Genomic DNA, 16,633 nt, shown 5'->3' with positions numbered 1-16,633 from the left:
TTCTCCCATCTCCACAGAGGAACTCTGGAGCTCTGTCAGAGTGACCATCGGGTTCTTGGTCACCTCCCTGACCAAGGCCCTTCTCCCCCGATTACTCAGTTTGGCCTGGCGGCCAGCTCTAGGAAGAGTCTTGGTGGTTCCATTTACATTTTAGTCATTTAGCAGACGCTCTTATCCAGAGTGCATACATTTTTTTTTTTCATACTGGCCCCCCGTGGGAATTAAACCCACAACCCTGGCGTTGCAAGCGCCATGATCTACCAACTGAGCTACACGGGTTCCAAAATTCTTCCATTTAAGAATGAAGGAGGCCATTGTGTTCTTGGGGACCTTCAATGCTGCAGAAATGTTTTGGTACCCTTCCCCAGATATGTGCCTCGACACAATCCTGTCTCAGAGCTCTACAGACAATTCCTTCGACCTCATGGCTTGGTTTTTGCTCTGACATGCACTGTCAACTGTGGGACCTTATATAGACAGGTGTGTGCCTTTCCAAATCATGTCCAATCAATTGAATTTACCACAGGTGGACTCCAATCAAGTTGATCAATGGAAACAGGATGCACCTGAGCTAAATTTCGAGTCTGATAGCAAAGGGTCTGAATACTTATGTAAATAAGGTATTTTAGTATATATATATATATATATATATATATATATATATATATATATATATATATATATATATATATATATATACATATATATTTTAGCACACATTTCTAAAAACCTGTTTTTGCTTTGTCATTATGGGGTATTGTGTGTACATAATTTAATCAACTTTAGAATAAGGCTGTAATGTAACAAAATGTGGAAAACGTCAAGGGGTCTGAATACTTTCTGAATGCACTGTACACTTTTTGTGGAAAGGACGTAGGGCAACACACCTTTGTTGGTAAAGGTGTCAACCGATTGGGACCCAAGAGTTTAGAGACTAGTGTATTGTTTAGGGACAATGAGGGACATTGGGAGCTGCGTTTGAGAGGAAAGATCAGTCAACAAAGTGAATGGGCTGGGGCGCTGCAGAGGTGTGAAAAGTCTTAGGAGGACAGTTCTTACACAGTATGTATTGTTGTGTATGGGAGATTGAGGAGAAATGGGACCTTTCAATCATTCTCATAAACAACAATACATTTACTGTCTATAAGCACAACCAAAACCCCCTTCCTCATGTAAACCTCCCCCAGCCCATTGACTCTGACAGATCATTCTTGTCAATAGTAGCAGGGCTTTTTGTAGACATGTCTTTGTATTGTGTTTTGAGAATCTGCAGAGAGAAGAATGATAAATATTTTTTGCCAATTTAGCTTCACCTTGTGCAGAGCCTAGTGTTGGAAACACATGCTTGTGGAATCAGATAATGTACCACCTACAACAAAACATTCAATGCACAATTTAACCACCCCACTAATTGTATTGCTCTCTATTAGATTGACTATCTTAGCACACCTAACATGGACATTTCAATATTGTCAGCTTGCTGTTTGCTAGTTAGCATCACTAAATAGGCAGCAAGATTGCTAACCAGCTGAGAACCAACTAACCAACCATAGACCATTTATACACATTCATCATTACTACCAATTCACAGAGTCGTGGCTGAACGATGACATGAATAACATACAGCTGGCGGGTTATACACTGCATCGGCAGGATAGAACAGCAACTTCTGGTAAGACAAGGGGTGGTGGTCTATGTATATTTGTAAACAACAGCTGGTGCACTATATCTAAGGAAGCCTCAAGGTTTTGCTTGCCTGAGGTAGAGTATCTCATGATAAGCTGTAGACCACACTATCTACCAAGAGAGTTTTCAGCTATATTCTTCGTAGCTGTCTATTTACCACCACAAACCGATGCTGGCACTAAGACCACACTCAATGAACTGTATAAGGCCATAAGCAAACAGGAAAATGCTCATCCAAAGGCGGCACTTCTAGTGGCCGGGGACTTTAATGCAGGGGAACTTAAATATGTTTTACCTCATTTCTACCAGCATGTTTATTATTATTGTAATTTTTTTAGGGGGTAGATCAGCTTAATATTGCAGATAGATTGTAACTTTCATCAATGTAATTGTCTGCATCATTTCCAATCCCCCATGTTATATATATATATATATATATATATATATATATATATATATATATATATACAGTGGGAAGAACAAGTATTTGATACACTGCCGATTTTGCAGGTTTTCCTACTTACAAAGCATGTAGAGGTCTGTAATGTTTATCATAGGTACACTTCAACTGTGGGAGACGGAATCTAAAACAAAAATCCAGAAAATCACATTGTATGATTTTTAAGTAATTAATTTGCATTTTATTGCATGACATAAGTATTTGATCACCTACCAACCAGTAAGAATTCCGGCTCTCACAGACAGACCTGTTAGTTTTTCTTTAAGAAGCCCTCCTGTTTTCCGCTCATTAAATGTATTAACTGCACCTGTTTGAACTCGTTACCTGTATAAAAGACACCTGTCCACACACTCAGTCAAACAGACTCCAACCTCTCCACAATTGCCAAGACCAGAGAGCTGTGTAAGGACATCAGGGATAAAATTGTAGACCTGCACAAGGCTGGGATGGGCTACAGGACAATAGGCAAGCAGCTTGGTGAGAAGGCAACAACTGTTAGCGCAATTATTAGAAAATGGAAGAAGTTCAAGATGACGGTCAATCACCCTCGGTCTGGGGCTCCATGGAAGATCTCACCTCGTGGGGCATCAATGATCATGAGGAAGGTGAGGGATCAGCCCAGAACTACACGGCAGGACCTGGTCAATGACCTGAAGAGAGCTGGGACCACAGTCTCGAAGAAAACCATTAGTAGCACACTACACCATCATGGATTAAAATCCTGCAGCGCACGCAAGGTCCCCCTGCTCAAGCCAGCGCATGTCCACCAGGCCCGTCTGAAGTTTTCCAATGACCATCTGGATGATCCAGAGGAGGAATGGGAGAAGGTCATGTGGTCTGATGAGACAAAAAAAGAGCTTTTTGGTCTAAACTCCACTCGCCGTGTTTGGAGGAAGAAGAAGGATGAGTACAACCCCAAGAACACCATCCCAACCGTGAAGCATGGAGGTGGAAACATCATTCTTTGGGGATGGTTTTCTGCAAAGGGGACAGGATGACTGCACCGTATTGAGGGGAGGATGGATGGGGCCATCTATCGCGAGATCTTGGCCAACAACCTCCTTCCCTCAGTAAGATTATTGAAGATGGGTCGTGGCTGGGTCTTCCAGCATGACAACGACCCAAAACACACAGCCAGGGCAACTAAGGAGTGGCTCCGTAAGAAGCATCTCAAGGTCCTGGAGTGGCCTAGCCAGTCTCCAGACCTGAACCCAATAGAAAATCTTTGGAAGGAGCTGAAAGTCCATATTGCCCAGCGACAGCCCCGAAACCTGAAGGATCTGGAGAAGGTCTGTATGGAGGAGTGGGCCAAAATCCCTGCTGCAGTGTGTGCAAACCTGGTCAAGACCTACAGGAAACGTATGATCTCTGTAATTGCAAACAAAGGTTTCTGTACAAATATTAAGTTCTGCTTTTCTGATGTATCAAATACTTATTTCATGCAATAAAATGCTAATTAATTACTTAAAAATCATACAATGTGATTTTCTGGATTTTTGTTTTAGATTCCGTCTCTCACAGTTGAAAATTACAGACCTCTACATGCTTTGTAAGTAGGAAAACCTGCAAAATCGGCAGTGTATCAAATACTTGTTCTCCCCACTGTATATTCCCCTTTATTACTTTCCAACCCCACCACCCTTTCCCTAATTGGAGTAAACTAGTGAACAACAATGCTTAGGCCTCTACTTCCAGGTTATACATACTATATACATTTTATGGACAGAGTCAATTTTACAATAATTATATGTTGTTTGTTTTTTTCTCCTGAACTTCTTCTACTCTCAACCTCTCTAAACATTATCATGATGTCCATCCGGATTGCTTCTATATGCCATATCTTTCTAACTGTGCTCTTTCACAAAAGCTCCCAACCTACAACCTATATACTTATTATGGACACAGTATGCTTACATTATTAGTTATCTTGTTATTAGTTGTTGTTAGTTGTTATTAGTCTCATCCTTCAACTCCATTCAACACCACCCATCTATCTCTTAACACCATCCATATAGGATTTCTCTTTGCCATATATTTTTCAACTGTACTGTGATGTTTTACAAAAGTTCTGAACCTTTCTATTCTCATTGTTTCTACAGATTGTAAATTGAAAATATATTTTTTTGCTAAAAGTATTATTATATTATTGATCGATTGATTATCACTTTTAAGATCACCCAATAATGCTATCTGCAAGGTTAGCTCCAGGTAAATATTGCAATCCTTTAGCCATTCCTGGACCTGTGTCCAAAAACAAGCTACAAATGGACAGTACCAAAACAAATGATCTAATGATTCTGTCTCTTCGCAGCAAAATCTGCAGAGCTGGGAAGATTGTATCCCCCATATAAATAACATTCTATTGGTAGCAATAATTTTATATAATAATTTAAATTGAAAGATTCTACGTTTTGAATCCGGTGTCGTTTTGCTTATCAGTTCATAAACACTATGCCATGGGATTGGTACTTCAAAAATCTCTTCCCAACTAGTTTGCAATCTATATGCGACGGCTGTCAAACCTTTGGTCCTTAAATGAAACTGGTATACTTTTTTATTTATCACAGTTTTCTTTAACCAATTATGTTCTTTAATCTCCGCCTTCCACTTTCCTCTTCCATTTTTGCGGTAAGGCTGCAATTATTTGGTTGTAATTTTGGGTAGAGCAGACATTTCCATATGTTTTTGTTAGCTGCATGTGCGACATAACTCCACCAGTCCTATCGATGATATCATTTACGAAGATTATACCTTTTTAAAAATTTTGTCAAAAAATAAAGTTTTTTTGTCAATTAGTATATTTGAGTTTAACCACAATATTTGTTGCATTATTTGTTCTGTCGTTTCTGGAGGATTAAATTGAAATTGCAACCAACTTTCTATGGCTTGCTTTAGAAAAAGTGATATTTGGGAGATTATTTCCTTTTCAAATAACTGAAAGTGAGAGGTTGTAATCTAAATAAAGTGAAAAAGGCCATTCTTGAACTTTGGGTGAGACAATCTTACTAATTTGCTAGAGAACCAGTTTGGATTTAAGTATAACTTTTGTATGACTGAAGCTTTTAATGATAGGTCTAATGCTTTAATATGTAATAATTTCTGTCCTCTGAATTCATATTCATTATATAAATAGGCCCGCTTAATGTCTGGCTTGCCGTTCCAAATAAAATTGAATATTTTTTTCTCATATAATTTAAAAAACTGTTTGCTAGGCGTAGGCAATACAATAAGCAAATAGGTAAACTGGGATAATACTAAAGAGTTAATCAGGGTGATTTTTCCACAAATTGACAGGTATTTACCTTTCCATGGTAGCAAGAACTTATCTATTTTTGCTAACTTTCTATTAAAATGTATTGGAGTGAGATCATTTATTTCCTTTGGGATATGTATTCCGAGTATATCCACATCACCATCAGACCATTTTATTGGTAAACTACATGGTAATGTAAATGTTTTATTTTTTAGTGATCCAATACATAATATAGTGCATTTGTCATAATTTGGTTGTAATCCAGAGAGGTTAGAAAATATATCTAGAACCTCTATGAGGCTGTTGAGGGATTCAAGTTGTGGTTTTAAAAGAAAACATGAATGATCAGCGTACAATGACACCTTTGTTTTTAAGCCCTGGATTTCTAATCCCTTGATATTATTGTTGGATCTGATTTGAATAGCTAACATCTCGATGGCCATAATAAATAGATATGCCGATAGTGGACAACCTTGTTTCACCCCTCTTGACAGTTTAAAACTTTCTGAGAAATAGCCATTATTTAATATTTTACACCTTGGGTTACTATACATGATTTTGACCCATTTTATAAGAGATTCTCCAAAATTGAAATGCTCCAGGCATTTACAGTGAGGGAAAAAAGTATTTGATCCCCTGCTGATTTTGTACGTTTGCCCACTTACAAAGACATAATCAGTCTATAATTTTAATGGTAGGTTTATTTGAACAGTGAGATACAGAATAACAACCAAAAAATCAAGAAAAACGCATGTCAAAAATGTTATAAATTAATTTGCATTTTAATGTGGGAAGTAAGTATTTGACCCCTCTGCAAAACATGACTTAGTACTTGGTGGCAAAACCCTTGTTGGCAATCACAGAGGTCAGATGTTTCTTGTAGTTGACCACCAGGTTTGCACACATCTCAGGAGGGAGTTTGTCCCACTCCTCTTTGCAGATCTTCTCCAAGTCATTAAGGTTTCGAGGCTGACATTTGGCAACTCGAACCTTCAGCTCCCTCCACAGATTTTCTATGGGATTAAGGTTTGGATACTGGCTAGGCCACTCCAGGTCCTTAATGTGCTTCTTCTTGAGCCACTCCTTTGTTGCCTTGGCTGTGTGTTTTGGTACATTGTCATGCTGGAATACCCATCCACAACCCATTTTCAATGCCCTGGCTGAGGGAAGGAGGTTCTCACCCAAGATTTGACGGTACATGGCCCCGTCCATCGTCCCTTTGATGCGGTGAAGTTGTCCTGTCCCCTTAGCAGAAAAACATCCCCAAAGCATAATGTTTCCACCTCCATGTTTGACGGTGGGGATGGTGTTCTTGTGGTCATAGGCAGCATTCTTCCTCCTCCAAACACGGCAAGTTGAGTTGATGCCAAAGAGCTCCATTTTGGTCTCATCTGACCACAACACTTTCACCCAGTTCTCCTCTGAAACATTCAGATGTTCATTGGCAAACTTCAGACGGCCCTGTATATGTGCTATCTTGAGCAGGGGGACCTTGCGGGCGCTGCAGGATTTCAGTCCTTCACGTAGTGTGTTACCAATTGTTTTCTTGGTGACAATGGTCCCAGCTGCCTTGAGATCATTGACAAGATCCTCCCGTGTAGTTCTGGGCTGATTCCTCACCGTTCTCATGATCATTGCAACTCCTTGAGGTGAGATCTTGCATGGAGCCCCAGGCCGAGGGAGATTATGTTGTGTTTCTTCCATCTGTTGTCACCTTCTCACCAAGCTGCTTGGCGATGGTCTTGTATCCCATTCCAACCTTGTGTAGGTCTACAATCTTGTCCCTGACATCCTTGGAGAGCTCTTTGGTCTTGGCCATGGTGGAGAGTTTGGAATCTGATTGATTGATTGTTTCTGTGGACAGGTGTCTTTTATACAGGTAACAAGCTGAGATTAGGAGCACTACCTTTAAGAGTGTGCTCCTAATCTCAGCTCGTTACCTGTATAAAAGACACCTGGGAGTCAGAAATCTTTCCCTCATTAAAATGCAAATCAATTTATAACATTTTTGACATGCGTTTTTCTGGATATTTTTGTTGTTATTCTGTCTCTCACTGTTTAAATAAACCTACCATTAAACTTATAGACTGATCATTACTTTGTCAGTGGGCAAACGTACAAAATCAGTATATATAAACCCCAGTCGTACTTTATCAAATACCTTTTCGAAGTTTCTACCAGCATGTTAAATGTGCAACCAGAGGGCAAAAACCTCTAGACCACCTTTACTCCACACACAGAGACACGTACAAAGCTCTCCTTCGCACTCCATTTGGCAAATCTGACCATAATTATATCCTCTTGATTCCTGCTTACAAGCAAAAACTAAAGCAGGAAGCACCAGTGACTCGGTCAATAAAAAAGTGGTCAGATGAAGCAGATGCTAAGCTACAGGACTGTTTTGCTAGCACAGACTGGAATATGTTCCGGGATTCTTCCGATGGCATTGAGGAGTACACCACATCAGTCACTGGCTTCATCAATAAGTGCATCGATGACGTCGTCCCCACAGTGACTGTACGTACATACCCCAACCAGAAGCAATAGATTACAGGCAACATCCACACTGAGCTAAAGGATAGAGCTGCCACTTTCAAGGAGCGGGACTCTATCCCGGAAGCTTATAAGAAATCCCGCTATGCCCTCCGACAAACCATCAAACAGGCAAAGCATCAATACAGGACTAAGATCGAATCATACTACACCGGCTCCGACGCTCTGTCGGATGTGGCAGAGCTTGCAAACTATTACAGACTACAAAGGGAAGCACAGCCGCGAGCTGCCCAGTGACACGAGCCTACCAGACGAGCTAAATTACTTCTATGCTCGCTTCGAGGCAAGTAATACTGAAACATGCATGAGAGCATCAGCTGTTCCGGACGACTGTGTGATCACGCTCTCTGTAGCCGATGTAGGTAAGACCTTTAAACAGGTCAAAATTCACAAGGCCACAGGACCAGATGGATTACCAGGACATGTACTCCGAGCATGCGCTGACCGACTGTCAAGTGTCTTCACTGACATTTTCAACCTCTCCCTGTCTGAGTCTGTAATACCAACATGTTTCAAGCAGACCACCATAGTCCCTGTGCCAAAGAACACTAAGGTAACCTGCCTAAATGACTTCCGACCCGTAGCACTCACGTCTGTAGCCATGAAGGGCTTTGAAAGGCTGGTCATGGCTCACATCAACACCATTATCCCAGATCCACAGATGATGCAATCTCTATTGCGCTCCACACTGCCCTTTCACACCTGGACAAAAGGAACACCTATGTGAGAATGCTATTCATTGACTATAGCTCAGCGTTCAACACCATAGTGCCCTCAAAGCTCATCACTAAGCTAAGGACCCTGGGACTAAACACCTCCCTCTGCAACTGGATCCTGACGGGCCGCCCCCCAGGCGGTAAGGGTAGGCAACAACACATCTGCCACGCTGATCCTCAACATGGGGGCCCCTCAGGGATGCGTGCTCAGACCTCTCCTGTACTACCTGTTTACTCATGACTGCATGGCCAGGCACGACTCCAACACCATCATTAAGTTTGCCGATGAAACAACAGTAGTAGTCCTGATCACCGACAACAACGAGACAGCCTATAGGGAGGAGGTCAGAGACCTGGCCATGTGGTGCCAGGACAACAACCTCTCCCTCAATGTGATCAAGACAAAGGAGATGATTGTGGACTACAGGAAAAAGAATAGAAGACCGAGCACGCCCCCATTCTCATTGACGGGGCTGTAGTGGAGCAGGTTGAGAGCTTCAAGTTCCTTGGTGTCCACATCACCAACAAACTAACATGGTCCAAGCACACCAAGACAGTCGTGAAGAGGGCACGACAAAACCTATTCCCCCTAAGGAGACTGAAAAGATTTGGCATGGGTCCTCAGATCCTCAAAAGGTTATACAGCTGTACCATCGAGATTATCCTGACTGGTTGCATCACTGCCTGGTATGGCAACTGCTCGGCCTCCGACCGCAAGGCTTTTAAGAGGGCACACCTGTTAATTGAAATGCATTCCAGGTGACTACCTCATGAAGCTGGTTGAGAGAATGCCAAGAGTGTGCAAAGCTGTCATCAAGGCAAAGGGTGGCTATTTGAAGAATCTCAAATATAAAATATATTTTGATTTGTTTAACACTTTTTCGGTTACTACATGATTCCATATGTGTTATTTCATAGTTTTGATGTCTTCACTATTATTATACAATGTAGAAAATAGTAAAAGTAAAGAAAAACACTTGAATGAGAAGGTGTATCCAAACTTTTGACTGGTACTGTATCCTCAGACTTTTTTCAATATGATGGCTCTTGTTACCTCCAACGCCAGGGAAAAGCGATGGGATTCGCTCCAAATGATGGTAATTTGTTTATGGGTTTCTGGGAAGAAACATTCATTAACCTTTTCACATGTGAGTTCCAAATATCTCTCTAACGGTCGCCCCAGCATGAGTTTTTCTATGCGCGTGATGTAAGAATGTTCCAAAATGTGATTGTTTTACTAAAAACAGGACAGTTAACCCGCGCTGCCCTCAAACCAAGACACACGCTGCCTGCGAATTATCTATAGGCTATATTTCAACTTTCTAACAAGTTTTATTTTCTAACAACAGTTTGAATTGATGTGTGTTCATCAAGTCACATAGAAGTAGCCCATTTTACTGTTGTGGACAATTTATGTTTGAGGCTTTACTGAACTGGATGAACTTCTCTCTTTGATGAGAGCCCGAACACCTCCCCAGTGTTTCCCCAGATGAAGTTTTCAGACATTTGCACAGTTTAGCACAGACATTTTCACGCACATTTTCTGTCTGTCTCTCGCATTGCCTTCATTGTTGTTTTCCTTACAAATAATAACTTTGGACATGTGTGCGTTCCAATCAAAGTAAGTGCCTTATTTTCTGTTTATCGTGTTTTCATTTCTACTGGAGCATAATGTATTTACTGTTTTATTCACGTTTTCAAGTACTGGTGACAAATCATGCATTCCGATTCTTGGCTAGATGTGTGTAAAATACTTTTTTGAAGGTTGTACTGATTATGATGAGCTAATGCTAAGCTATTTGCCAGCTATGTGTGGCTCCATGTTTGTTGACATTATACAATGCATTCTAGGTGTCACGTAAATGGCTGTCAGACCAAAGATGTTATAACAAAATGAGGCGAGGGATTGTTCACTCATCTTTCGAGTAAACAGAAGTGAATGAAGGAAAGTGAATGACATACCCCTTTCAACATGCATACTGCAAACAGACCAATTGTCGGATTACTTTAGATTTTTAGAAAGTGTTTTACTCAATTATTTTGATCAATGGTGAGCCCACCCGTGATGTTATGAATTGTTATGCTGTCACCACTTCTGTGAATGTCTGAAAATTGTATCAGAAAATAAACTGGTCACATTCAGGACATATCGTTGTAAGGAATGTGTTTGTGCAAAATGTTTCTGTGAAAAAAACTGTGTTGCCAGCTCAAACGCTGACTGCTCAAATCAAAACTGGACGTTCTAAATAAGCATTCTAATCACTCTGGTTTGAGCGTACGCTGCAGGGACCTGTAGAATGATCACACCCATGTGTGGTGTGCGTCAAAGGGTTAACAAGGCTGTATCTAACCTGTTTCTAATATTGTCCTGTGGCGCCGATATATTCATGCTATTCTGTTAGTCTGGAGGGGCACAGATGACCTGAGTAGATTTATGTTGTATGCCAACTCTACTAATGCCCATCTATCATTTACATAAGAGTATTGCACTTCTTCTGTCAATTTCCTTGACCTCGCTATTTTTAAAGGTGACGTTGATATGCATGAAACAACTATCTTTCGGCAAACCTCTCAATAGGAACACGCTCCTAAGGTATGATTGTAATCATCCTAAGTCTCTAAAACGCAATAGTCCTACTGGTCATCAAATGATTTTGAGACTAAAGCTTAAAGAATGAAAAAGAAGTTCCTCGAATGCAGCTACAGTGATAGTCTCCTTAAAATGGCTCATAAGCGAGCACAAGACTGATAAAACTGACCTCCTCACCAAAAAAGACAAACATGAGAAATCTACTAGGGTTTATTTTTCCTGTCTGCAGGGCAGATAAAAAGCATGATCCTCACGTAACCCCTCGCTCAAAGACTTTGCATCTAACCCTCCCCTGATATGCTTTTCGAGGGGTCGTAAAATCAGTGACCGCGTCATGCATAGTGTGCTCACGAATCCTGCCCCTGCGCTCTATACCTGGCTCCCAGTGCGGTCATTGTACACATTGCTCCAACTCAGGTAACACAAAAGTATTCTACCACCCACACTCAAGCAAAGAATACAATATAAAATACTTCAAGTTGTAGTACAACACATGTTGTTCACATGCTCAAATGCCCATGTGGGCTTGTTTACATTGGTCAAATTAAGAATAGCTGAACACAAAACAGCTATTCACACCAGAAAATATGGAGTATGCGATCACGCGGCACTACTATGTCTCAGCCTCAACCTCGACATTTTGTTGAATAGATAAAGTTGAACTTTCCTCCAGAGAGGGCAATATTGTGAGGAAAAGTTGACAGAGAGAGGCATTTTGGATCGACTACTTAAATCACGCCGAGCCAAATGGTCTGAATGAATAGCTCTCTTTATTAACTTTTTTGTAAATAAGTTTTTCTTAGTTTATTTCTCTTTCTTTTGTTATTCAAGTGGGAAGTACGTGTAGGAATCTTAAATGATGATATACTCTTGTTTGAATAACCTGTCTAGTTGCTACTACCTACTGACAGTACTGACAAGTTTGATTGACATGATGAGTAGGACACTCCCCTGAGAGCGTATATAGGTGCCTCCCACTCTTTTTCTACGCTGATGAAGGCGATTCATGCCGAGACGTTAGTCTATAGTTTCCAGTTCGGTTATTAAATAAATCATCACAATTTTCGATTTCATTTTCGATTCTTTTTTAAAACAAATGCATTATGAAATAATGACATTAAATTATTTTAGAGCTTTTAATGGAAATTCCAAAACCAAAAATAGTGAACATTCAATTGTTTCTGTCGTTGGTAGACATCAAATGTAAACCAGGGAGAAAACGTACTACCCTCCCCTGTGCTCAATAAAAATCCACACAACCCTCCCTAACCCCAAAAAAATGTTTGACAACCCTCCTCTATTTTGGACCACCCCAGTAAATTCCAATCTGTCCCTAACTTAAATATTGTATTATTTCATCTGAACGCTTCGCACACTCGTCTCCAGCGGGCCGTGCGTCGGCACAAGAAACAGGCCGACCTCCACCGCAGTGAAGCGCCTGTTTTCTTTCCAGGCGACCGGGTCTGGCTCTCCACCCAGAACCTGACCCTCCGCTTGCCCTGCCGAAAGCTGAGCCCGCGGTTTGTGGGGCCGTTTAAAGACCTGAGGAGGGTTAATGAGGTAACGTGCCGTTTGCAACTCCCTGCTGATTACCGCATTAACCCGACTTTTCATGTGTCTCTCCTCAGGCCAGTGGTGCCTGGTCTCTTCGCTGAGGCTTGACCGGGTGATGCCCCGCCTCCTCCTCTGGACATCGAGGGAGATCTGGTGTACTCGGTCCGTGAATCGAGGCATTGGGCGGGACGTCTCCAGTACCTCATCGACTGGGAGGGGTACAGCCCAGAGTAGCCGTGCTGGGTTCCTGCGGTGGACATCCTGGCCACTTCGCTGACCAGAGATTTTCACCGTCGGCGCCCTGACAGACCCGCACCGCGTTCCTGTGGTCGTCCCCGAGGCCGGTGTCGCCCCGCACGTCGGGGGGGGGGGGGGGGGGGGGGGGGGGGGGGGGTTGGGTGTACTGTCACGGATCCCCCTGGTACTGTTGCTCATTCCGTTCACCAGCTCTGGTGGTCTACGTCACTGACCTGGTCCATTACCACCAACCCCGGACTGTCTTGTCTAATTACGCACAACTGGTTCCCCCTTGTCCTTGTCGATTATTGTCCCGTGTTCGTTGGTCTCGTGAGTACATTGTATTACAATTTACATGCCGAGTAATTGTGCACTTGTTATTATGGGTCCCATCCCGTGTATTATTTAGATGTTTACACCTCACTCTTTTGTTTGGGTTACAGCCCTGTGTTAAATATATATTATTCTACATTGTAGAATAATAGTGAAGACATCAAAACTATGAAATAACACATATGGAATCATGTAGTAACCAAAAAAGTGTTAAACAAATACAAATATATCTTCAAATAGCCCCCCTTTGCCTTGATGACATCTTTGCACACTCTTGGCATTCTCTCAACCAGCTTCAGCAGGAATGCTTTTCCAACAGTCTTGAAGGAGTTCCCACATATGCTGAGCACATTTTGGCTGCTTTTCCTTCACTCTGCCGTCCGACTCATCCCAAACCATCTCAATTGGGTTCAGGCTGGGGGATTGTGGAGGCCTGGTCATCTGATGCAGCACTCCATCACTCTCCTTCTTGGTAAAATAGCCCTTACACAGCCTGGAGGTGTGATGGGTCATTGTCCTGTTGAAAAACAAATGACAGTCCCACTAAACCCAAACCAGATGGGATGACGTATCGCTGCAGAATGCTGTGGTAGCCATGCTGGTTAAGTGTGCATTAAATTCTAAATAAATCACTGACAGTGTTACCAGCAAAGCACCCCCACACCATAACACCTCCTCCTCCATGCTTTACGGTGGGAACTACACATGCGGAGATCATCCGTTCACCCACTCCGCGTCTCACAAAGACACGGCGGTTTGAACCAAAAATCTCACATTTGGACTCCAGATCAAAGGACAAATTTCCCCCGGTCTAATGTCCATTGCTTGTGTTTCTTGGCCCAAGCAGGTCTCTTCTTCTTGTCAATGTCCTTTAGTAGTGATTTATTTGCAACAATAAAACCATGAAGGCCTGATTCACACAGTCCACTCTGAACAGTTGATGTTGAGATGTGTCTGTGACGTGAACTCTGTGAAGCATTTATTTGGGCTGCAATTTCTGAGGCTGGTAACTCTAATGAACTTATCCTCTGCAGCAGAGGTAACTCTGGTTCTTCCATTCCTGTGGCGGTCCTCATGATAGCCAGTTTCATCATAGTGCTTGATGGTTTTTGTGACTGCATTTGAAGAAACTTTAAAAGTTCTTGAAATTTTCCGTATTGACTGACCTTCATGTCTTAAAGTAATGATGGACTGTCGTATCTCTTTGCTTATTTGAGCTGTTCTTGCCATAATATGGACTTGGACTTTTACCAAATAGGGCTATCTTCTGTATACCACACCTACCTTGTCACAACAGAACTGATTGGCTCAAACACATTAAGAAGGAAAGAAATTCCCCAAATTAACTTTTAAGAAGGTACACCTCTTAATTGAAATGCATCCCAGGTGACTACCTCATTAAGCTGGTTGAGATAATGCAAAGAGTGTGCAAAGCTGTCATCAAGGCAAACGGTGGCTATTTGAAGAATCTTAAATATAAAATATATCTGTTTAACACTTTTTTGTTTACTACATGATTCTGTATGTGTTATTTCATTGTTTTGATGTCTTCACTATTATTCTACAATGTAAAAAATTGTAAAATAAAGAAAAACCCTTGAATGAGTAGGTGTGTCCAAACTTTTGACTGATAGTGTACCTTATGTTGGGTTGAGTAATAAAAACCCTATTACGTATTGCTGTGCCTGTCTGCTATCAGTATACAATGTGACACATCTACACTGACTTGAAGTGGATTTAACAAGTGACATCAATAAGGGATCATCACTTTCACCTGGATTCATAATTTTAAAGAGCAAGTTTTCATAATGTTTTGTACACTCAGTATACTGTACATACACATACATACACACACACAGATGTGTCTTGGTCACTAGATTAATGACTACATTCACATTTACATTTATGTAAATGTTATATCCTAATCTTAATCTGGAAAACTATCCCTTTAAGTGTGAATAGAAACTAAATTAAACAAAAACAATAGAAAACAATAGAATAGAATAGTTTGTGTTTGGTGCAGTCCTTACCTGTCCAACGTAGACCAGTAGTCTGGCATTGAGAGGGCTCTCGTCAGGACTCACCCAGAACTCAGAGTTATCATCTGACGACACCGAAAACTGGAAATCACCTGAGGAATAGAAATACTGTCAAAATGGTCCGGGTGGGTGTGTGTGAGTGTGTGAGTATGTGTGTGTGTGTGTGTACGTCTGTGTACGTGTGTGAGTGTGTGTGTGTGTGTGTATGCAGGATGTGCATTACTGGGGTCACACCTAGAGCCAGGCCCCAGCCTTCAGTAACTCTATATAACTTTATATAACACTCTGTCAGTTGCTGTATGGGGATTTGGGTCCTGGTTCTGTAGCTATATTTATACTGCTGACCTCACTAAGAGAGTGTGTGTGTGTTTGTGTGTGTGTGTGTGTGTGTGTGTGTGTGTGTGTGTGTGTGTGTGTGTGTGTGTGTGTGTGTGTGTGCGCACATGCGTGTGTGTGTGTGTGTGTGTGTGTGTGTGTGTGTGTGTGTGTGTGTGTGTGTGTGTGTGTGTGTGTGTGTGTGTGTGTGTGTGTGTGTGTGTGTGCACGTGCGTGTGCACGTGCGTGTGCACATGCGTGTGCATGTGTGTAGCAAGGGAGTAGCAGGGACACAAGTACACGGTATACTTCTGCTCTGGAGTTAAAGCTCAGAGGCCAAGACAGGATTGGCCAAAAACCACGAAGACTGATAGAAACAGTACAGCATACAAGAGTGGTTTGATACTATTGGGGTTTTGGTGTGTGTTGGGTGACTCTTAAAGGGACATTCCACTCATAAACGGAAAGTAATGTCAAGATGAAACCACGTCCCATGACATCGATAGTGTAGATCCAGATGTTTGTCTCAATCTCAAATGAATGGAAAAGATAAGCCGTCTACTTTCTTGTTTTTGGGAAAGTATATTTTCCATTCATTTGGAATAGAGGAATATAGTATGGATTTACACAACTGATGTCATTTGACATGGTTTCATCTTGACATTAGACAACTTTAGAGGTCTGAAAAAGTCTGGAAAAACGTTCACTACGAGTGAAATGTCCCTTTCAATAATTCTATGGGAGTTATCCATCTAACCTTTTTGCAGTAGCACTTGAGAGGGTCTGAGAACCTCTGAGAGATTTGTCAAAGGCCTCTTAGTGGATGACATTTAGCCCAAGTTGGATTGAGGCACTTGGTAGGGCACCCAGTGAGCTACAGGAGGCCTACGTCACATG

The 16,633-nt window shown here is 41.7% G+C and overlaps 1 protein-coding gene across 1 annotated transcript in view; it reads right to left on the bottom strand.

The window, feature by feature from the left end:
• Positions 1-16,633, bottom strand: part of b4galnt4a (beta-1,4-N-acetyl-galactosaminyl transferase 4a) — a gene marked incomplete at both ends in the record, with an annotated part of 504,007 nt that overhangs the window by 167,397 nt on the left and 319,977 nt on the right. Inside the window, one exon of the mRNA XM_084168945.1 lies at positions 15,413-15,513. Within this exon, the coding sequence (XP_084025071.1) occupies positions 15,413-15,513 (101 nt within the window). The remainder of the gene's footprint in view (positions 1-15,412; positions 15,514-16,633) is intronic.

The sequence above is a fragment of the Coregonus lavaretus genome (assembly GCF_964263955.1).
Source record: "Coregonus lavaretus genome assembly, chromosome: 9".
Classification (NCBI taxonomy): domain Eukaryota; kingdom Metazoa; phylum Chordata; class Actinopteri; order Salmoniformes; family Salmonidae; genus Coregonus; species Coregonus lavaretus.
Note: the sequence above shows the minus strand (reverse complement) of the source record. Positions and strands in the feature narration are given on the sequence as shown.